The sequence below is a fragment of the Chiloscyllium plagiosum genome, unplaced genomic scaffold, assembly GCF_037043375.1.
Source record: "Chiloscyllium plagiosum isolate Xiang-an unplaced genomic scaffold, Cpla_swu_hap1 HiC_scaffold_22, whole genome shotgun sequence".
In the NCBI taxonomy this organism is placed as follows: Eukaryota; Metazoa; Chordata; class Chondrichthyes; order Orectolobiformes; family Hemiscylliidae; genus Chiloscyllium; species Chiloscyllium plagiosum.
This window is the reverse complement of record NW_028270160.1, coordinates 29,562,795-29,586,195: the sequence shown is the minus strand read 5'-3', so window position 1 is coordinate 29,586,195 and position 23,401 is coordinate 29,562,795. Positions and strand designations below refer to the sequence as shown.

The following is a 23,401-nucleotide window of genomic DNA, read 5'->3' as shown; positions in this document are numbered from 1 at the left end:
CTTTATCATTTCATTAGCTGAAAGATGCTGTGTACTGGCCTGTTTGTCCTAGGGTATGTAGCATTAGTGCCATTGGGTTTCTGTCAGAATTGAGGCATTGAATCTTAGTTTGATTGCTGTTCTGGACCCAAATTTGAAGCTGCCCAGTCCCCAGCCCTGCTTTAATATTCTTAATGTGACTGTCTCCTCATTCAGGATTCTCTGACAGTCAGAACCTCATTAATCCAGTTTGATATTTTCAGCACTATTTTGACCCAGTGTCTGTTTAGTGATTGTTTCCACATGTCTTGCTAGAAACAGGCTTTAGTGACATTATTCTACATGACCCCTGGAGCATTGCCAGTTTGCATGGATTCCATTTTGAGAGCTACTGCCTTAGTTTTCCACTTGCTAACTAAAGATAGCTGTATGAATGACAGACTTCTTCATTAACCCACAATTCTAGTGTCCATTTTCATTAAAATTTCTGTTTATCATGAACTTTCAATAATTGTCACTAGAGAGAGAGAGAGAGAGAGACCAGTGGTGGTGGGTTTCACTTGTGGATCACCATGCCTCAGGTAAGGGGTGAAGTTGAGAAGGTGGGATCTTTGTGGCAAGATCAGCTGGTGCAAACATTGAACTTATGCTGTTGGCATCATTCTGCATTAAAAGCCAGTCATCCAGCCAACTGAGCTGACCAACTGAAGCATGATGACTACCTGTCATGCCTCTCATGGGAGAAATGCCCTATTTTTCTCTGGGACTATGATAACTTTTATAAAGAGGAGATCATGGAATTTCAGCTATGCTGCTTTGTCCATTACTCCCTTTACTTGATTGTTGACTTTTTCCGAATGCTTCAGCACAACTTCTGCTATATTTAGACAACACCTTATTTCTCCATTGACTTTTTGTTGCTGCCTTTTTCTTGAAATTATTTCTTCACTGGTTAAGCGCCTACTTACATTCTTTCAATCTTCTATGTTTTCCTCTCTTCCTGGGTTCCCTGAAAAGCTGATTGGCAGGTTTTATGCATTGATTAGGAGAAAGTGAGGATGGTAGATGCTGGAGTATCAGAGTCGAGTGTGGTGCTGGAAAAACACAGTGGGTCAGGCAGCATCCGAGGAGCAGGAGAAATAACGTTTTGGGCATAAGCCTTTCACCAGGAATGAGCCTCATTCATAATGAAGGGCTTATGCCTGAAATGTCGATTCTCCTGCTCCTCAGATGCTGCCTGACCTGCTGTGTTTTTCCAGCACCACACTCTCGAATTTTATGCATTGATTCCTTGGCCCCTGATGCATTGAAAATGCATAACTTGGACTTAATAACATTTATGAGAGGAGGTATCTGAACACTGGTTTTGCTAGTAATGAATGGATTCTGTGTAAAATTAAGAGCTTATTGGATGTTGGTTAGCTCAGTTGACTGGACAGTTAGTTTGCAATGCTGAGTCATGCCAACAGCTTGGGTTCAATCCCCACACTAGCTGAAGAACTTTTCTCAACCTTGCCCCTTGCCTGAGGCATGATGATCCTCAGGTTAATCTGTTACTATTGTGTCTCTAATGGGAGAGCAGCCGTATGGTGTGGTAAAATTGTGATGACTTTATCCTTCTCTTTGTATTAAAAGAATAAAGTCTGGAGAACCTTGTGTGGGAAGCTGTATTTCCTCTTCAAAATGGTTGTTTTGTTGTAGATTTTGTAAACATTTTTATGCATGTAAATATTTCCAAATGTGTTTCTGTAAACAAAATTATTTTAAACACTCAGTTGGATTGATTCATATCTGGAAAGGTTAGAAAAGCAAGGGTGCCCAAATGATGCGTTTAGAGAATGTGATAGGTTGGCTGTAGGACATGTGGTCCAAAGACATTGAGCCCAGACTACATTAGGGAAGGTTATTGTGCAACAAGATATGTTTGATTAATGGTCTCTAAGTGACAATGTCCCCATGTAGCAGGGATCTGATATGATAGAATTTTGCATTCAGGTTGAGGGAGTTAGGAATGGGTGCGAGACTATTTTTAAAAAAAAAGATTATGAAGGAAATTATGTGGGTACAAAAGCAGACCAGGCTAAACTGAATTGTGAAATTAGGTTAAAGATAGATAAGATTAGATTAGATTAGATTCCCTACAGTGTGGAAACAGGTCCTTTGGTCCAACAAGGCCACACCAACCCCCTGAAGAGTAGCCCACCCAGACCCATTTCTCTCTGACTAGTGCACCAAATGCTATGGGCAATTTAGCATGGCCAAATCACCCAACCTGCACATCTTTGGATTGTGGGAGGAAACCCACGCAGACACTGGGAGAATGTGCAAACTCCACACTGTAGAGATGTAGTGGCAGGCTTTTAAAGGGATATCACTGAATGCACAAAGATATATTCCCAAGAGAAATTTCAGGGAATGGAGTCACTGTATTAAAAATAAGAGGCACCCATTTAAAACTGAAATGAGGCAAACGTTTTCCTCTTAGGGGTTTGTGAATCTTTTGAATTCTCTCCCTAAAAAGGTAGTGGAAGCAGACTTTTAATATTTTGAAGGCAGAGGCAGAGGTGTATAGATTATCAATAAGCAAGAAGTGAAATGTTTGCAGATGGGCAGCATGTTGATTTGAAGTTTTAATCAGATCAACCATGATGTTGTTAAATGATAGTGATCTTGTGGGGCTGAATGGCCTACTCCAGTTCTTTGCTATATGCAAGTTCCTCCCTGCTTTTTGCCCTGGATTTGGATTACCTTTTGGATTTTCAGGTTGACAGAGTGGTGAAGAAGGCATTTGGTGAAGAAGGGTATTTTTACCTGGAACATCAGAGGCTGAGATGTGACCTCATAGAGGTCTATAAAATCATGATGAGCATGGATAAGTTGAATAACAAAGGTCTTTTTCCGAGTGTTTGAGAAGTTTAAAACTAGAGGGCAAAGGGTAAGGTGAGGGGGGAAATATTTAAAAAGGACCTTAGAGATAACGTTTTCACAAAGGATGATGCTTGTATGGAATGAATTGCTAGTGGAAGTGGTGGAGTGTGGTACAATTACAACATTTAAAAAGTATCTGGATTTGTATATGCATAGGAAGCATTTAGAGGGACATGGGCCAAATGCTGGCAAATGGGGCGAGGTCAGATTGGGATGTCTGGATGGCACAGACAAATTGAATCAAAGGGTCTGTTTCCCTGCTGAATGACTCAATGACAAGGTAGTAAAGTATTGTGAAACCTTGCTAAAACATTCTGCTTGGATTAATTAACTATAAAGGAGGAGCAAATTACTGCAGATGCTGGAATCTGTACTGAAATGCTGGAGTGCATTTACATAATTGTACAGCATTGTAGTTTAGGCATAAGTTTGTATATGACCATGGAAAGTGCATATGTAAATGTACAGCATGTGGGCACAACATATGGATCTATTAAAAAGCAGCATCAACAGAGACATGGATCGAAGAAAGTGAAGATTGAGACCTTGATCAGGAAAATTAGAGAAGGAAGAGAGTTGCAGTATTGATTTAAGAATCAGTTATTATACTGAAAAAAATCCTAGAAACTTGCATCACAAAAGAGATCATTTGGCTGCATTACCTTTTCTGGGTCTTTGAAAAAGCATTTGTTTTCAACATCATGTCCTTTTCTTTATGTCCTCATCCTTTAATATCTGTTCAATGCCATGCAAATTTGTTTATGGGAATCGACTTCAACCATGTTATTTGGTAATATTTTAAATCCTGAAAACTCTGAATGAAAAGATTTCTTATCCTCCCTCTAGAGTTTTTCTGATGATTTTGAATCTGTCTCCCATAACTGGTAAATAACCTACATGCCAGAAGGTTGTCTTATTTGAAGGGGTCAAATATAGATTCAGTAACCCCCCCCATTACAATAAAGGTGCTATTCTGATAGTGAATGTATTCGCAACATCTTCATAAATCTCCTCCACATGTACCCGTCTATTCCTGTCACATAACTTGTTTAAATCTGTTGGCTTGCTTGCAGTTTGTGCAATATAGTTTTGATTTTCTGGCTTTTTTGATGTAGCACAAATGTAAACTGTCCAGCATAGCTCTGTAGAGCATAATGTCAAAAACAAGCGCTGATATGTTCTTTTGGCAGAAAGTGAGGGGCAGAAAGTAACCATCCGATGAGTTGTGCAGGGCAAGTACAAAATGAAAATTTTGTTTAGTTTGTCAGTTCAGCAAGGTTTAAAAAAAACTGACAGCTTGTGTTTATGTTGTGACTTCTTCATAACTATGACAAATTAGCATTGCTGAGGTTCCTTAAATTTGTGACTATTTGTTATTTTGGTATTAAAACTTTTTAAATGCTTTTATATTATAGGCATGTGGGCTCATACCATGTCAGTCCAGGACTATGAAGATCTAATTGACCGAGGGTGGAGGAGGCAAGTAGCATTCTTGAATGATATTGTATATTAATGTCTTGTGATTCATTTTTAAAACTTTGTATTTTCATTAAATTGATCTTGAACTTCTTCAGGAATCTGAAAATGACTTGAACCATTGAGATACTTTTGAATTGTTGTTAGGTCATGGAAACAGTTTACATATAACAAGTTCCTGTAAAAGGGCAGGCCGGTGGCTCAGTGTTTAGTACTGCTGCCTCACAGCACTAGGGCCCCAGGTTCGACTGCAGCCTCCGACGACTGTCTGTGTGGAGTTTGCGTGTTCTTTCCCTGTCTGCATGGGTTTGCTCTGGGTGGTCTGGTTTCCTCCCATCATCCAAGGATGTGCAGGTTAGGTGAATTGGCCATGCTAAATTGCCCATAGTGTTCAAGAATGTGCAAGCTAAGTGGATTAACCATGGGAAATGCAGAGTTACATGGATAGAGTGGGGTGCTCTTCGGAGGTTTGATGTGGACTCAATGGGCCGAATGGCCTGCTTCCACACTATAGGGCCTCTATGATTGTGTTGATTCTATAAACAATAACAGAGCAAATGATCAAATAATCTGTTTTGGTGACATTGGATGTTATATATAATTGCGTGTCTTTTTGTTTTGAACAATGCCATGGAATCTTTTGTTTACTTGAGAGATCAGATCAGGCCTCAAGTGGTACAGTACTGTCTCAATTCTCACAGATACATTTGAATGAATTATGTGGCCAGATTTTTGGAGGACAGATTGAATGCATAAACTGTGTAATTCTGAGGCAAGACTGCCATTGCTGACCCAATTTATTATTTTTCTTTTCATTCATGAGATGTGGGCATTGCTGGTCAGGCCAGAGGGCAGTTGAGAGTCAACCATTTACTGTGGGTCTGGAGCCCCATGGGCCAGACTGGATAAGGATGGCAGATTTCCTTCCCTAAAAGATGTTAGTTAACAAGATGGGTTTTTCTGACAATTGGCAATGGTTTCATGGTCATAATTAGACTCTTAATCCCACCATCTGCCATGGTGGGATTGAACCTGGGTCCTCAGGACATTACCTGTCTCTCTCTGGATCAATAGTGTCATAACAGTACCCTTGGGCCATCATCGGAATGTATGTAGGTGTAGGCGTTCAGCCCATCAAGTCTATGCTCCCATTCAATTAATTCACAGCTGGACATCTATCTCAATGCCACATTCCACACTCACCATCTTTATCTGCTGTACAAAGCTTTGGTTAGGCCACAGCTGAGTGTTCTGGTCATCACACCAGAGAAAGGATATGATTGCAATGTAACAATTGCAGAGCAGGTTTGCCAGGATGATGGGGTGGAGCAGTTTTTCTGAGAAGAGAGGCTGGATAAGATCTGGATGTGTTTGTTTTAAGAGCTGAGAGGGCACCTGATTTGAAATGTGTAAGGGACATGGACAGGGTGGATAGTTGAAGGGAACATACCTTTTAAGGTAAAAGGCTAAACATTTAAACTGGATTTGCGGGAAATCTTTTTCACCGGAGAATAGTGGGAATCTGGAATGCATTGCCTGGGAAGGTAGTTGAGAAGTGAAAACTCTGAACCTTTTAAAAAAAATTATGTGGATAAACACTTGAACTGTCTCAGAACATTTAAGGCTGTGAGTCAGGTGCTGGAGAGTGGGACTAGTGCAGATTTTAGTTTTTGTTGGTGCCAACTCTGGGCCGAAAGGCCTGTTCTGTACAGTCTGATTCCATAATCTTTGATATCATTACTCTCCAGAAATCTATACCTTTCTGTCTTGAACATGCTCAATGATTAAGCTTTCAGCCCTTGGAATACACATTTCCACCGATTCTCAACCTTGAAGTGAAGAAATTCTTCCTTATCTCAGTTTTGAATAGCCTTCTGTTTATCCTGAGATTATGTAACCTGGTTTTAGACTCCAGTAACCAGGGGAAACATCTTGCCTCTATTACCCTGTAGTACCATCTTGTAAGTTTCAATGAGGTCACCCCCTCATTCTTCAAAACTCAAGAAAATACAGACCCAGTCACCTCAATATAATATTAAAGACAATCTTGCTACCCCAGGAATTAATCTAGAGAACTGCTATTGCATTGTCACCAAAGTATATCCCTTCTTAGATAAGGAGACCACAGGCCAGGTAAGATCTCACCAAGGCTTACCGGGGAGAATGCGGGTAAGTGGAGTTGAAATGCCCATCAGCTATGATTGAATGGCGGAGTGGACTCGATGGGTCGAATGGCCTTACTTCCACTCTTCTGGTCTTATGGTATTAAGGCTCAGTACAACTGCAACAAGACATTTCTTAATCATATTCAAGTCCCCTTCTTATGAAGGCAAATGTATCCCTTTCTGTCTTGATTAGGAACATAACAACAGAGGTAGGCTATTCTGCCCATTAAGTAAAATGATTTCTCCTTATGTTGGTCCTAGGTGGCATCCTTGTTGTTTTGTATTCCCTGGTTCTAGACTCCCAAACCAAGGCAAAATCTTGCTTGCATCTACCCAGTTTTAAATATTGTCTAGGCATCAGTGAGATCAGCATTCATTCATTAAAATGTCAGAGAATACATGTCCATTTTCCTCAATCTCTCTTCATATGATAGTCCCATCATTCCAGGAACAAGTTTGGCGAAGCTTCATTGCACCCTGTTTATGCCAAGTATATTCATTTTGGTAATGGTACAGAAATGCTGACTGCAACCTAACTAAGGTCCTGTACAGTTGAAGCCAGACTTTGCTACCCTATGGTAGCAAATAATCTTATGATAAAGACTCATTAGACTCCTAGGTGTTTACAGCACAGGACGAAGCCATTCCGCTCATTGAGTTTGCACTAGTCAAGAAAGATAACCACACTGATCTTGTTTTCAGGTCTTAGTCCAGGATTCTATGAAAATGCAAATGAATATCTAAACACGACTAAAATGTTATGACTGAAGCATCCTTTTAGACAGAGTTTCAGATTCTCTCTCCACACCCTCCCCCCAACCTCTGGTTGGAAAAAGATTCTCCTTGACTCTCCTCGTAGATATCGACTTCTTAGCTTAAATCTATACCCCTGGCTGTTGATCCCTCTTCTAATGGAAAAGTGCCTTCCTATCCAACCTATCTATGGCCCTCAATTTTATATGCCTCTATCAGCTCCTCTCTCAGCCTTCGCTGCTCCAAGGAAAACAGCCAGAGCCCATGCAATCTTTCCTCATGGCTCAGACTGTCCAGCCCAGACAGCATCATGGTAATTCTCCTCTGCACCCCCTCGAGTGCAATCACATCCTTCCTATAATGTGTTGACCAGAAAGCCATGCAGTACTCCAGTTCAGGCCTAACTTGTGTTTTATACCTTTATCTCCCTCCGTCCACGCATCAATGAACTTAATACGCATTGTGACGTCAAACACTTCTTCCTCTGCCTCCGCCTCGGAGCTTACTTTTACAATCAGGACTCCCACCATCTTCTGAGGTCCCCTTCACTTGCCTCCAACACACTACATCCACCTGGACACTCTGCGCTGGCCTATTACCCACCCTCGACCTCTTCATTTCCAACTGCTGCCGAGACATTAACCACCTCAAACTGTCTACCCCCCTCCCCCACTCCAACATCTCACCCTCACAACGCGCAGCCCTCCACTCCCTCTGTTCCAATCCCAACCTCACCATCAAACCAGCAGATAAAGGGGTGCAGTGGTAGTTTGGCGCACTGACCTCTACAGCGCTGAAGCCAGACAACAACTCGAAGACACCTCCTCCTACCGCCCCCTCGACCATGATCCCACCCCTCCCATCACCAAACCATCATCTCCCAGATCATACAGAACCTCACCTCAGGAGATCTCCCACCCACAGGTTCTAACCGCGTAGTCCGGAAGCCCCGCACTGCCCGATTCTACCTCCTTCCCAAGATCCACAAGCCTGACCACCTCAGCCGACCCATTGTCTCAGCCTGCTCCTGCCCCACCGAACTCATCTCCACCTACCTCTATACTGTCCTATTTCCCCCCTCGTCCAGGAACTCCCCACATACGTTCGAGACACCACCCACGACCTCCGCCTCCTCCAAGACTTCTGTTTCCCTGGCGTCTAACGCCTTATCTTCACCATGGCCATCCAAACTCTCTACACCTCCATCCCCCATGACCAGGGCCTCCAAGCCCTCCGTTTCTTCCTCTCCTGACGTCTCCAACAGTATCCTTCCACTGACACTCTCATTTGTTTGGCTGAACTGGTCCTCACCCGTAACAATTTCTCCTTCGAATCCTCCCACTTCCTCCAGACCAAAGGGGTAGCCATGGGCACCCTTATGGGCCCCAGCTATGCCTGTCTCTTTGTCGGCTTCGTAGAACAGTCCATCTTCTGTAGTTACACCGGCACCACTTTCCACCTCTTTCTCCGCTACATTGATGACTGCATTGGCGCCACCTTGTGTTGATGAGGTTGAGCAGTTCATCAACTTCACCGACACATTCCACCCTGACTTTAAATTTACCTGGACCATCTCTGACACCTCCCTCCCCTTCCTGGACCCCTCCATCTCCATTAATGATGACTGACTTGACACTGACATTTTTCACAAACCCACCGACTCCCACAGCTACCTGGATGACACCTCTTCCCACCCCACCTCCTACAAAAATGCCATCCCGTATTCTCAATTCCTCTGCCTCCGCCGTATCTGCTCCCAGGACGACCAGTCCACCACAGAACACACCAGTTGGCCTCCTTCATTAGAGATCGCAATTTCCCTTCTCACGTGGTTGAAGATGCCCTCCAACGCATCTCATCCACATCCCGCACCTCCGCCCTCAAATCCCGCACCTCTGCCCTCAAACCCCACCCCTCCAACCGTAACAAGCACAGAACCCCCCTGATCCTCCCTTTCCACCCTACCAACCTTCACATTAACCATATCATCCGCTGATATTTCTGCTACCTCCCCTACCCTCCTCTCTGACCTATCACCTCCATCCATTCACCCATTGTAATCTTTGCTACCTTTTCTCGCCCCCCAGTTTATGTCTCCATCCTGGAGGCTTCCTGCTATATTCCTAATGAAGGGCTTTTGCCCGAAACGTCGATTTTCCTGCTCCTCGGATGCTGCCTGACCTGCTGTACTTTCCCAGCACCACGCTGATCAAAAAACTTGTGTTTTATACAGTTTCCATATAATCTCCCTGCACATGTATTTTATGTCTCTGCTAAAAAAGTTCGACTTCTTGTCTCTCAGCTATTCTTGGATCCAACATGTCATTTTTCCTTTGATCCCATAGGGTCTTATTTTCTTGAACAGTGTGCCATGCAAGACTTTATCAAAAACCTTGTGAAGTTCATGTAGACCACATCAAATACATTGCCCTCAATAATACTCCTGGTTATCTCACCTTTTTAAAATAAATCAAATTTGTCAAATGTGACTTTCCCGTAACGATCTATGTTGACTTTCAGTAATTAATCTGTGTCTCTTCAACTTTTTTTTATTCTATTATGGGACATAGGCATCACTGGCTGGCCAGCACTTATTGGCCATCCCTAGTTTCCTGTGAGAAGGTGGTGGTGAGCTGCTGCCTCTGACTGCTGCAGTCCACGTGCGGTAGGTAGACCCACAATATTGCTAAGAAGGGAATTCCAGGAATCTGACCCAGTGACAGTGAAGGAATGGTGTTTTGTTTCTAAGATAGGATGGTGAGTGGCTTGGAGGGGAACGAGCGGGTATTAGTGTTCCCATGTATCTGCTGCTGTTGGCTTTCTACTTAGAAGTTGTTGTGGGTTTGGAAGGTGCAGTCCTAGGATCTTTGTCAAATTGTTGCAGTGCATCTTGTAGATAGTACACACTGTTGCAACTGAGCATTTGGTGGTGGAGGAGGGAATGGATGTGGTGCTGATCAAGTGGGATGCTTTGTCCTGAGTGGTGTTGAGAAAGTGTATAGGGAAGAGCAGGTAGGGAAAGAGATTAAGTTTTGAGTTTTTGGGAAACAAAAGGTTCAACTAGCATGACTCGGATCAGATAAGAACTGGCAGTAAACAATGGCGTGCTGGAGACAAGGGTATTGGGTTAACAAGGTGGAAAAGCATTCATTATGTAAAGCCATTTAACAAGATGAAGAAGCATTCAGTATGTAAAGTCAGTTAACAAGGTAGAAAGTATTCATTATGTGATGCCAGTTAACAAGGTTACGAACATTCCTTGTGTAACAGCAGATGGCTTAATCTTTACTGTTGACACTTGCTGATTGTAACGGTCACCCTTTCAATATGTATGTTGCCATATGGATGCTCCTGCCTGTAAACAACTATATAATGAATTAAGAAACTGCTGTTCGAGAGAAGACCGAGAACTCATGGCCCTGTGCTCATGGGCGATCGTGTTCTCTCCCTCCAGGGCCCAGGGTAAAGATGAAGGAGGTAAAACTATACTGTGTCTGAGTGTTTTGCTTCGACTGAGGTAGGAATGGGACAACAATGTCAAGCTTCTTGACTGTGCTCAGTCAGGCAAGTGGGGGGTATTCCATCACACCCCTGACATGTTCTTGTTGATGGCGGACAGAGTCTGGGGAGTTTGGAGGTGAATTACTCATTGCAGTGTTCCTGGGGGCCGGGGAAGCAACACACAATCCTAGAGTCGCATTAATTGTTGTAGAAAAGGCTCACTAATACCATGACAATGGCATCTCCTATTACAATTGCTCTTTCATTTTTTTTCCTCCTGTGGTTCCAACAAATTGGTTTTGGCTGCAATCCCCTGAGGAACTCCATTACCGTCCTCAATTAACCAACATGTAAGCCGATTGGCAAGTAAAATTGAATTTCTGTACTTCTTGCCTGGTCCTGTTAGACAGCCTAGTATTGCACATTCCTTCTCTGTTTGTTTGTATACTCTTAACTTGGTGTGACCACTCCCCTAAATTTCCAGTGACGTTCATCAACATCCTCTGTCTCCTCCTTGATAATATGTTGGTGATGGTTCCCACTGGTGGTAATACGGTAGAATCCTTTTTGAGGTCAAGATAGGGGTAAAGCGGAGATGTAGCATCATCCGAAACACTCTCTTATCCATTTTTGTCGTCATCATTCTTCTTCACAAGAACAAGCTTTGCAGTGGTGTACACATTGTCTACAGGATGGACAGAAAACGTTTCAACATCAACCATTTGAAATACAAAAAGATAATGATACCAGCATCATTTGTGGAACTTGAGTATAGGTGACAACGTCACCTTTAACCTTTTTGAAAGAGAATCTTCAAGTCTCACTTAATGCCATCACGGAAGCATACAGAAGAATTGGTCTTGGTCTCGGCCTCAACTAAAAGAAGTCTCAAATCCCTTACTAACCTGTCCCAGGTCAAAATCTGGTTCATCCCTTCATTAAGATAAATGGAGAAATCCCCCCAAATGTGGAATATTTCCCCTACCCGGGAAGCTATCTCTTATGTAAGGCTGGCAATAATGTAGAGATTCCAGCATCACATCCAGTCAATGAACGCCATCTTTGGATGAGAGTCTTTGACTAGTGACATTCGTGCTGACACCAAGATCCTTGTGTATAAGGCAGTCATCTTGTGAATCTTCTGTATGGCTCCATAACATAGACTACAGTACATACAGACCTCAAGACTTTGGAAATACCATGAATGCTGTTTGGGACAGATTCTCCGCATCAGCTGAGAAGACAGGCATGCTAACATTAACATCCTTGAAGCAGTTAACAAAATCAGTATTGAAGCCATGATCATCCAAAGCCACTTCCTCTGGGTCGGCCACATTTTTCATATTCGTGAGTCGCGACCACCAAAGCAAATCATCTTTACCTAGCTCAAGGAAGTCACTCGAACAAGAGGAGGAGAAGTGTTTCAAAGACTCCTGAAGGCTTCCCTCAAGAAAGGCAACGTTGGAGACCCTTAGAGGAAGTAAGAGGAAGGAACCGGAGAAAGGAATTTCAATGATCTCCAGAACAATTCCACCTGCTGGAAACACAGTAACAAAGAGGACAGAGCGGTAAATATGATCTATATGGACTTCAGTAAGACGCTCGACAAGATTCCCCATGGGAGACTGGTTAGCAAGGTTAGATCTCATGGGATGCAGGGGGAAGTAGCCATTTGGGTACAGAACTGGCTCAAAGGTAGAAGATAGAGGGTGGTGGTGGAGAGTTGCTTTTCAGACTGGAGGCCTGTGACCAGTGGAGTGCCACAAGGATCGGTGCTGGGTCCACTGCTTTTCACTATTTTTATATAAATGATTTGGATGCGAGCATAAAAGGAAAGTTAGTAAGTTTGCAGCAGACACCAAAATTGGAGGTGTAGTGGACAGTGAAGAAGGTTACCTCAGGTTACAACTGGATCTTGATCAGATGGGCCAGTGGGCTGAGGAGTGACAGATGGAGTTTAATTTAGATAAATGTGAGGTGCTGCATTTTGGGAAAGCAAATCTTAGCAGGGTTTATACACCTTAATGGTAAGGTCCTCGGGAGTGTTGCTGAACAAAGAGACCTTGGAGTGCAGGTTTATAGCTCATTGAAAGTGGAATCGTAGTTAGATAGGATAGTGAAGGAGGCATTTGGTATGCTTTTCTTTATTGGTCAGAGTACTGCGTACAGGAGTTGGGAGGTCATGTTGCGGCTCAACAGGACAATGGTGAGGCTGCTTTTAGATTATTGTGTGCAATTCTGATCCCACTCCTATCGGAAAGATGTTGTGAAACTTGAAAGGGTTCAGAAACGATTTACAAGGATGTTGCCAGGGTTGGAGGATTTGAGCTACAGGGAAAGGTTGAATAGGCTGTGGCTGTTTTCCCTGGAGTGTCGGAGGCTGAGGTGTGACCTTAGAGGTTTATAAAATCATAGGACATAGAACAATACAGCGCAGAACAGGTCTTTTGGCCCTCTATGTTGAGCTGACCTGTGAACTAATCTGAGCCCATCATGAGGGGTATAGATAAGATAAATAGACAAGGTCTTTTCTCTGGGGTGAGGGAGTCCAGAACTAGAGGGCATAAGTTTAGGGTGAGCATGGAAAGGTATATAAAAGAGACGTAAGGGGCAACTTTTACACGCAGAAGATGGTACGTGTATGGAATGAACTGCCAGAGGAAGTGGTGGAGGCTGGTAAAATTGCAACATTTAAAAGGCATCTGGATAGGTATATGAATAGGAAGGGTTTGGAGGGATATGGGCCGGTTGCTAGCAAGTGGGATTAGATTGGGATTGGGATATCTGGTCAGCATGGCCAAGTTGGACCGAAGGGTCTGTTTCCGTGCTGTACATCTCTTTGACTCTGATTCTATGACCTGCCAAATGTTTAGTTGGAAATGCAGCTCAAGGATCGGGTCTTGTCAGCTATGCAAGGACCCACAGAACCCTGGATCAGTGACATAGAATTTCCAAGGTGGACAATCATACTGTTTAGTGAGTGATTACCAATTGTTCTCCATGTAGTTAGTTCTTTGTTTTGCTGCCTAAGTTCTGAAATCCAGACCTCAAGCTTCTTCAACGAGTGATACTGCCAACAGATATGCTCATCTAGGACACATACTGTGTTAATTACAGCAGGATGTCCATCCTGCTTGGTAGAGTGGACCTGCCATAACAAAATGTTTTTTAAGAACTACTTATTACAGGTAGAATAACTTAGCAGGTACTCACTAGTCAGTGTCTTCCCCAGCTCTCTGTGCAAATAATTGAATTCCTGCCACTCTGTTGCCTTGCAGTTTTTCAACTGCCACTCTCCTAGAGGCTGAAAAATTGAGAAAAAGAAAGGAGCACCTTCCTCCCTTCAACTCCTTTATTCATCAAACCCTCAGATTTGCACTCTGTTTTAGCTGCATTCAGTTCTAGTCTTTCATTCTAATTATGTTCATGAATAATAGTGATATTTATGTCTATATGAACTTCTGTCATGCTCAGTAGCTTTTCACATGTTGCCAATAATGAAACTAGATAGAAACCCTGTTCTGACCTTTTGAAGTTTACATTGAATAAAGCACTTTTGATTGTACAAGAAGCAAACTCCCAAATACTGGCTCGGTTTCTGCTGCTGAACAAAGCAACTATGAGATGGGGCGATGGAGTAGGCAGTGTTAAGGCATCTGTGCTCGGGTTTGTCCTCCTCATCTACATTTTTCTTTTCCCTTTACCCCCTTTGTTTTTCTGTCAAACTTACCTGATAAAGAGAGCTCTGTGGAGGAGGCAGCTTCGATGGTTTCCAGAGCAATGGTGGCGTTTTCAGAGGTTGCATGGCTGCAGAGATGGTTGGTCGGCCTGTGAAACCTGGATGAAACTCTCGCTTTTGCACAGAGTAGGCCCCTGATGACAGCATGGTCTAGGCTGGTGTAGCCCAGAATGGGACAATCTCTGTGGCATCACGTGGACTGGTGTAGCCCAGAGTAGAACTCTGGTGGCAGTATGCTGTAGTAACGGAGAAGGAAAAGTTGGACTCTATTATCTTTTAAAAATTTTATTCTGTGAATGGTGCTTATGTATGAGTGATAGCACACACTCTTCACTGTATTTTATATTGAATGCATGTGACCAAAGATGTTTAACTTATCATGATGACATTATCAATTAAGGATTAGTTGTATGTTTTAGTTATATTGCTCTTTTTCTGTTTTTTTTTCCTGACAATCCTTCAAAGTTTAGTACTGAAACTTTCAAATTCTTGCTATGTGTTTCTAAAATTATGATACACTATTGAGGTATAGGATGCTCCATTTATGATTCTTAACTGTTTTCATTTACAAGCTAATTTTGGCAACAACTGAATCCCATCCTATTTAATTACAGTGATTTTGCCTGTAAAATTTAAACCATGATAAGCTGATTGTGATTCTATGGAGCTCTAGATTAGAATTCCACATCACATTACCAAAGAAAAATAATCACAAGCTATATATTCTTATGCAAAGTCAAGGAAGTCACATGTATTGCAAATCAGCACCATGTCAACTGAGCTAATTACATAGAACATAGAACATAGAAAAATACAGCGTAGTACAGGCCCTTTGGGCCCTCGATGTTGTGCCGATCCAAGCCCACCTAACCTACACTAGTCCACTATCCTCCATATGCCTATCCAATGCCCGTTTAAATGCCCATAAAGAGGGAGAGTCCACCACTGCTACTGGCAGGGCATTCCATGAACTCACGACTCGCTGAGTAAAGAATCTACCCCTAACATCTATCCTATACCTACCACCCCTTAATTTAAAGCAATGCCCCCTCATAATAGCTGACTCCATACATGGAAAAAGGTTCTCATGGTCAACCCTATCTAAACCCCTAATCATCTTGTACACCTCCATCAAGTCACCCCTAAACCTTCTTTTCACCAATGAAAACAGCCCCAAGTGCCTCAGCCTTTCCTCATACGATCTTCCTACCATAGCAGGCAACATCCTGGTAAACCTCCTCTGCACCCGTTCCAGTGCCTCCACATCCTTCCTATAGTATGGCGACCAAAACTGCACACAATACTCCAGATGCGGCTGCACCAGAGTCTTATACAACTGCAACATGACCTCAGGGCTCCGGAACTCAATTCCTCTACCAATAAAAGCCAGTACGCCATATGCCTTCTTCACCGCACTATTTATCTGGGTGGCAATTTTCAGAGATCTGCGTACATGGACACCAAGATCCCTCTGCTCATCCACACTACCAAGTATCTGACCATTAGCCCAGTACCCCGTCTTTTTGTTACTCTTACCAAAGTGAATCACCTCACGCATACCTACATTGAACTCCATTTGCCACCTTTCTGCCCAGCTCTGCAACTTATCTATATCCCGCTGTAACCTGACACATCCTTCCTCACTGTCAACAACTCCACCGACTTTCGTATCATCCGCAAACTTGCTCACCCAACCTTCTAGCCCCTCCTCCAGGTCATTTATAAAAATGACAAACAGCAATGGTCCCAAAACAGATCCTTGCGAAACACCGCTAGTAACTGCACTCCAAGATGAACCTTTACCATCAACTACTACCCTCTGTCTTCTTCCAGCTAGCCAATTCCTAATCCAAACCTCCAACTCACCCTCAATGCCATACCTCCGTATTTTTTGCAGTAGCCTACCATGGGGAACCTTATCAAACGCCTTACTAAAATCCAGATACACCACATCTACCGCTTTACCCTCGTCTACCTCCTTAGTCACCTTCTCAAAGAATTCAATCAGGTTTGTGAGGCACGACCTGCCCTTCACAAAACCATGCTGACTATCCTTGATCACATTATTCCTATCCAGATGTTCATAAATCCTATCCCTTACAATTCTCTCTAAGACTTTGCCCACAACAGAAGTGAGACTCACCGGCCTATAGTTACGAGGGTTATCCCTACTCCCCTTCTTGAACAAGGGAACCACATTTGCTATCCTCCAGTCTACTGGCACTATTCCTGTAGACAACGAGGACATAAAAATCAAAGCCAATGGCTCTGCAATCTCCTCCCTTGCTTCCCAAAGAATCCTAGGATAAATGCCATCAGGCCCCAGGGACTTATTTATTTTCACCCTTTCCAGAATTTCCAATACCTCTTCCCTACGTACCTCAAAGCCGTCCATTCTAATTAATTGTGACTCAATATTCACATCGGCAACAATGTCCTGTTCCTGAGTGAATACTGACGAAAAGTATTCATTCAGTGTCTCCCAAATCTCTTCAGCCTCCACACGCAACTTCCCACTACTATCCTTGTCTGGACCTATTCCTACCCTAGTCATTCTTTTATTCCTGACATACCTATCGAAAGCCTTAGGGTTTTCCCTCATCCTACCATGTCCCCTCCTTGCTGCTCTTAGCTCTCTCTTCAGATCCTTCCTGGCTACCTTATAACTCTCAATCGCCCCAATTGATCCTTCACGCCTCATCTTTACATAGGCCGCCCTCTTCCATTTAACAAGGGATTCCAATTCCTTATTAAACCATGGCTCCCTTTTCTTTTAAAAGGGAAACTCGTATTTCCAACAACATGTTTGGAACTTAGAATGAACAAAAGGCAGATGAGCACTGAAATGGTGTTAATGAAGTCCAAGTGGCTGCTCTCCGAAAGCTTGTGATTTCAAGCAATCCTGTGGACTATAAACTAGTGTAGTGGGACTTATGACTTTGTCCACTTCAGTTGAACACCAGCACCTCCCACATTGTGGTGTTCATGAAGCATTTGAATGGTACTGAGTGATGACTATCCAAACAGACATCATCCTATCTGGCAAAAGAGCCATTGGGCTAGCTTGAGATTGTTTGGATAGAGTTTCCAAAAGTACTACAGCTAGTGAAGGGAGAGTAAGTCAAGTGAATTCATCATAAAAGGAAAATTCTGGTATTAATTTATTGTGACATTCTGCTTCTCCTAACTGACTTGAACAGAAGCCAAGCAATTGATCACTCACCTATCCGTTGGTGTCTGCTGCTGGAAATCTAGTTTGTTCAGTGATGTGTGAAATTCGTTTACATTATAGCTGTGTAATATTCTAACCTAAATTGTTTAATCAATTTCAGGAGTGGTATGTATGTTTATAAACCTACAATGAATCGAACATGTTGCCCTCAGTATACAATAAGGTAAGAATTATGTCTACACATAGCCATCTGCATTTCCTATTTGCTAGTTTTTCTATATGGTGTATAAGGCACCGCATTATTGGAAATATATATTTGTGGACTAGGATACGGAACTGTTTGGATACTTTCTGGATTTGAAAAGGGCTTTTAACCATGTGGTTTCTTGGAAAATGAAATCATCAACTTAATGTGTGCTGTGATCTACCTGCTGCTTAGAGAGACGTGGCTTTGGAAAAGTCTTTGGGGAGACCACCCTAGTGATTTCAGTTCAGTGATTCCTGAAAAACAACATTTTGAGCCTGAACTAGGCTGTTTGTAATCTTATTTTTGATCCAAAATTAACTACTTAATGTACATATATCTGCACCACTACTGAGGCCATCTCTTTTTAGCTCCATAACATTGCTTGATGACCTAGCTTCTGCTGCTGAAACTCTGTCATACATTTGTTATCTTTGTTTTGAGTATTTAACGGTACTCTTAGTCTTCCACATTCTTATTGCCCATGCCATTATCTGTGCCAAACTCTGTTCTTTTATCACACTTGTTCTTGCTAACTGACATTTGTTCCTATTCGAACATATTAAGTGGGGCCAGAAGTAGGCCATTCAGTCCCTCAAGCCTACTCAAACCATAACATTATGGTTTATCTGTTTATGTTTCGAATTCTAATATACCACTGATAACCTTAGATTCTTGTCAGGCAAAGGGGAAAAAATCTACGTCTTAAAAATATCCATGACCCCATCTCAAATGTCTCTGAGGCAGAGTTCTCTCTGAGGGAAAAAACATCTTCTCCTCTGTCCAAAAAGGCAAACCCTGACTTTTGAAACAATGTCCTCTAGTTTTGGACTCCTCCAAAGACTTTTTAGGATCTTGTATGCCACAATGAACTCACTTCTGAATTCCCAGAGAAAGAAGCCCTGTCTGTTCAACCTTTCCTCAAGACTACCTGCTCATTACAAGTATTAATTTGGAATACATTCCCTGAGTCCACCACTTGTGCATTTACATCCTTCCTTTAAATAAGGCAACCAAAACTGCACGTTATTTGAGATGGGGTCTGAACAACTCCCTGTATAACCAAAGCACAGCATCCTTCCTTTCATGGTCAATTCCTCTCATAATAAAGGATAGCCTTCCATTAACCTGTTTAATTACTGTATCTGCATACTAACCTTTTTGTGACTCAAGCACTGAAATGCCTAGATCCTGCGCACCTTGGAAGTTTGTAATCTTTTTTCATTTGATTTAATCCTCTGCTTTTTTATGTTCTGCTTACCAAAGTGAACAACTACCTTTTTCTAATTTATACTCCATCTATCAACGCATCTGTATCATCATCAACTCTATGTCCTATTCACACCTATCTTTGTGTCATCTGCAAATTTAGTTCCTATGCCTTCACTCTCCTTATCCAACTAATTGATATAGTTATAAAGAACTGGAACTCAAGCACAAGCCCCTTTGGGATGCTGCTCATCACATTCTGAAATCAGAAAAAGACTTATTTATGCATGCTGTGTTCACTGCCAACCAGCCAATCTTCTCTAATGCTCATTTCTTAAGCATCACGCCATGAACTCCTATTTTGCACAAAACCTTTTTTTTATGTGCCATCTTGTCAAATGCACTTGAGAAATCCAAGACCAGAAATCTACAGGCTTCCCTTTAGTTTCATTGCATGTTACTCCTCCAAAGAATCCCAATTAATAGGTTAAACATGGTTTTTCTTTCATAAAACTGTACTGATTCATCCCAGTTACTTTCAGATTTACAAACTATCCAGTTATAATCTCTTTGATGATTAATTTGAACATCTTCCCCATGGCAGATGTCCACCTAGTGCCCCATAGTTTTGTGTTCTATGCCTTCTTTCCTTGGTTAGAGAAGTTATTTGCTACTTTCTGGTTTATGGAACCATTCCTGAAACTACTGATTTTTGGTAAATGTTTGCACCTATATAAATTTTATCTCCTTCATAGCCTCTTTTAAAAGCCTAGGATGATGTCTTTCGGGACCTAGAGACATGACAGCCAACAGCTGCATTTCCCCAGTGATTAAAATTGCAATCAGGTTCTCCTTCACTTCCATCACCTGACTTTTGATCCTCTACGATGAAGGCGGAAGCAAAATATTTGTTCCTTTTCACCCGCAATTTCCTTATTATCCACTCTTTTTCTCTCTGGGAGACTGACACTTCATTTACTCTTCCTTTTTAAATAACTGTAGAAACCTCCTTATCTGTTTTTTACTTTTCTTGCTAGCTTCTCTTACAGCTAGCTGCTTTTTACCGATTGACCTTATAATTATGTTTTGCAAGTCAGATGACTAGACGGAATATAAAGAACAGTCGATCATCATTGACTAATTATATGGTGTTTCCCTGAGTCTGATGCTTTACTTAATTTTAGTTAACCATGGGTGGTAGTTCCTCCTCATTCTGTATTGAGCCCTTAACAGGCTCCAGTCAGAACTAAGAACATATGAATTTGTTGTTTGCTGCAACCCAGCAAGGAAGTTTTTATTCTAAAGCTGTGCACACTGACAAAGCTCAATCAAGTCTGAACAAGTCCACAAGTACTTGCTGAACGCTTGCCTGTGTCATGTGACTCAACTCTTAAAGGGACACTGTCCTAACACAATATACACCAATCATAATACCAAACACCCCTTCACATTTACTTTAAAACGTCCCCTTAAACAAACAATCCCAGTACAGTATTTACATTGTTCTGAACACAGTGAATACGTAGAAGCAGCAAAGGTATTTGCAGGAACATGATGCACGGTTCTGCTGGATACAACAAACAGGAGGACCTATTCATAAGGGTTTGTTTGGATGGTACCTGTTTTGGGTTAGCTGTCTTTTTTACTCTGGTGCTCAATTCATCCTAGCAGATCCTGGGACCCTCTGGTAACCAGGGCTAGTCCCGGAGCCTACAAACAGGTTCTTCCACAGGGGAAGGTATCTTCACTCTCTTGTGGGTTACTTCAGGGGTAGCGTGCTGCCTTCAGGAAGCAAAGCTGAGGACCTGTGGTGCTAGATGGTTCTAATACTTGGGGGTATGCTACCAATGGCTGATCAGCATCCCCTCGCCTTGTGATCTTGTGTCAAATCTGGACTCCGTAGGATACAGGATCTGTCTGCACCAGGACTGTGTCTGATACCCACTTGTCAGTTGTATTTTAGCTCCCGACCAGTACTTGATCAGCCTAGTGAAGAAAGAATCTCTTGGTGTTAGTTTTCTTTCTGGACATCTGGGCTTACTGATCCTTAACAATTTTGTGCATTTCTTCAGGTAGCAACAGATCAAATATGTTCATAACTTTCTTTTAAAAAGCATGTATGCTGATGAGTTCTCGGTAGTGGCATGAGATGTGTTTTGGTATGTGACTATACCCAAACACATTTCATGATTGATAACTGACTAATGATCAGGGATCACCCTTTGACGCTTTAACAGTTGCACAAAACTTTTCACAACTATTGTTTGAGAGATAATAGCTCCTGACTTAATGTGGCAAATAACATTACGTTTCATGCAGTCAGTAAATTCCTACATGAGGAAATGAGAACTATTACCACTGACATCCTGCTCATGGTTACTGAACTTTGCAGATACTTTGTCCAGTTTCTCGGTGCTCAAGTCTGCAGAAGTGGACTTCATTACTGCTACCTGTAGCCACTTAGAATGAGCATCAACTGCCATCAGCAGCAATTGACCCTCAGTGGCTGGCAAAATTAATGTACACAATACCACAGTATTCCCAGAGCTGTCATGGCAACAATGGTGGGGCATTGCTGTTTTTTACACAAATCTTGCACAAATTAGCTGTCCCTTCGACTTGAATAGTTCCTGGCGAGTTCCTTCAAAGCTCACCACTCCTGGATCATCCTGGTGCAACTGCTCCAGCACCTGATATGTTCAGAGAGATGGTCACCCTCATTCCCTATTGAACATAACTGTTCCGAACCATGAACTCCCATCTCTCCTAACATATATGACTTAAGTGCTTGATAGGTACAGTTGAGCCTCTTTTTTTTTTAAAGTACCAGATCCATCACTTGGCTTAAAACAGTGTTGTTTCTGGTATTGATCTTCACTTGGTCATATCCTTTGGTCCAACTCATATGGCGACCAGAAATCCCAATCTGACCCAGTCCCATTTTGCCAGCATTTGGCCCATATCCTACTAAACCTTTTTATTCATGTACCCATCCAGATTCCATTTAAATATTGTAAGTGTACTCTTTTCCATCTTCTTTGGCAGTTCAACCCAGACACAAATCACCCCCTGCATGAAGTAGTTACCCTGGAAATCCTTTGTTAGTTTTTTTCCCTCTCCCCCTAAATGTATGCCCTCTAGTGTTGGACCCTCTGCCAGCTATTCACCCTATTCATGCCCCTCATGGTTTTATAAACCTCTATAAATATGATCACCGCTCTATCTCCAATGCTGTGAGGATTTTTTTAGAGTGTTTGTAAGACAGAGATATCAAGCAGTGTACCAAAACCACAAGAGTAAACCGCTTGAATCCTTGGGGTTTTTTAAAAAGTTGTAACAATGGAGGCACCCTTGATATGTATGGCCAGCTCTCTCAGATCAGGATTTCTAGTTTTTCTTTAGTTTCTAGGTTTAGCTTTAAGTTGTTGTGCGCTTGAAGAAGTGAAAGCTATCATTTTCCTCCACTGGGTTACACCTAAAAACTGGGACATCTCTCTGCTGGGTCACCTGTGAGACAAATCTATTTTTCTGAATTCTCCTTTTTGCCAAGGAATGTGTTGATGGGATGTTACCTACATTGGAATAGTTAATTAGTAATGTTACCTATATCTCTTATTCTGTTCACTTATTCTAAATTTGTGTTTCTTTAGTTGTATTTTAACAACTATATTTAATTAAATGTTTTGCTTAATATCGAGTAGTTTGACCAATCACTTTGCATCTCTAACATGGCACTTCACATTTGTCTTTAAAATAAGAAAAAGTTAGGGTCGAGGTTACCTTCTTAAAATATTTTGAGGGGGTCTGGTCCATAACTCTATTGTCTCCCCAGTTAGTCTTTTGCTCTTAATGTATTTATAGAATCTCTTCCGATTCTCCTTAACTCTATTTGCCATAGCTGTCTCATGTCCCCTTTTTGCCCTCCTGAGTTCCTTTTCAAGTATACTTCTATTACTGTTATACTCTTCTAGGCATTCTCTTGAACCCAGCTGTCTACATGTTATATATGCCTCCTCCTCTTTCTTGATCGGAGCCTCACTTTCTCTAGTCATCCAGCATACTGTCTCTGAACTCTCGTTACCTCATCCTTAAAAGCTTCCCACCTCCCAACAATCCCTTTACCTGCGAATAACCTCCCTGAATAAACTTTTGGAAGTTCCTGTCAAAATTATCTTTATTTCAGTTTATGACTTTAAATTTTTGATCAGTTCTTTCCCATTTTAAAGCTAATAGAA

The 23,401-nt window shown here is 42.1% G+C and overlaps 1 protein-coding gene across 15 annotated transcripts in view; it reads left to right on the top strand.

Moving 5' to 3' along the window:
- Positions 1–23,401, top strand: part of ate1 (arginyltransferase 1) — a 230,894-nt gene that overhangs the window by 5,837 nt on the left and 201,656 nt on the right. For 9 of the 15 annotated variants that reach the window (XM_087998918.1, XM_043712697.2, XM_043712698.2 and 6 more), the window contains exons 2-3: positions 4,323–4,386; positions 17,874–17,936. In XM_087998918.1, the coding sequence (XP_087855044.1) occupies positions 4,323–4,386; positions 17,874–17,936 (127 nt within the window). The remainder of the gene's footprint in view (positions 1–4,322; positions 4,387–17,873; positions 17,937–23,401) is intronic. The other 6 variants (XM_087998915.1, XM_043712693.2, XM_087998919.1 and 3 more) reach the window with 1 other exon arrangement.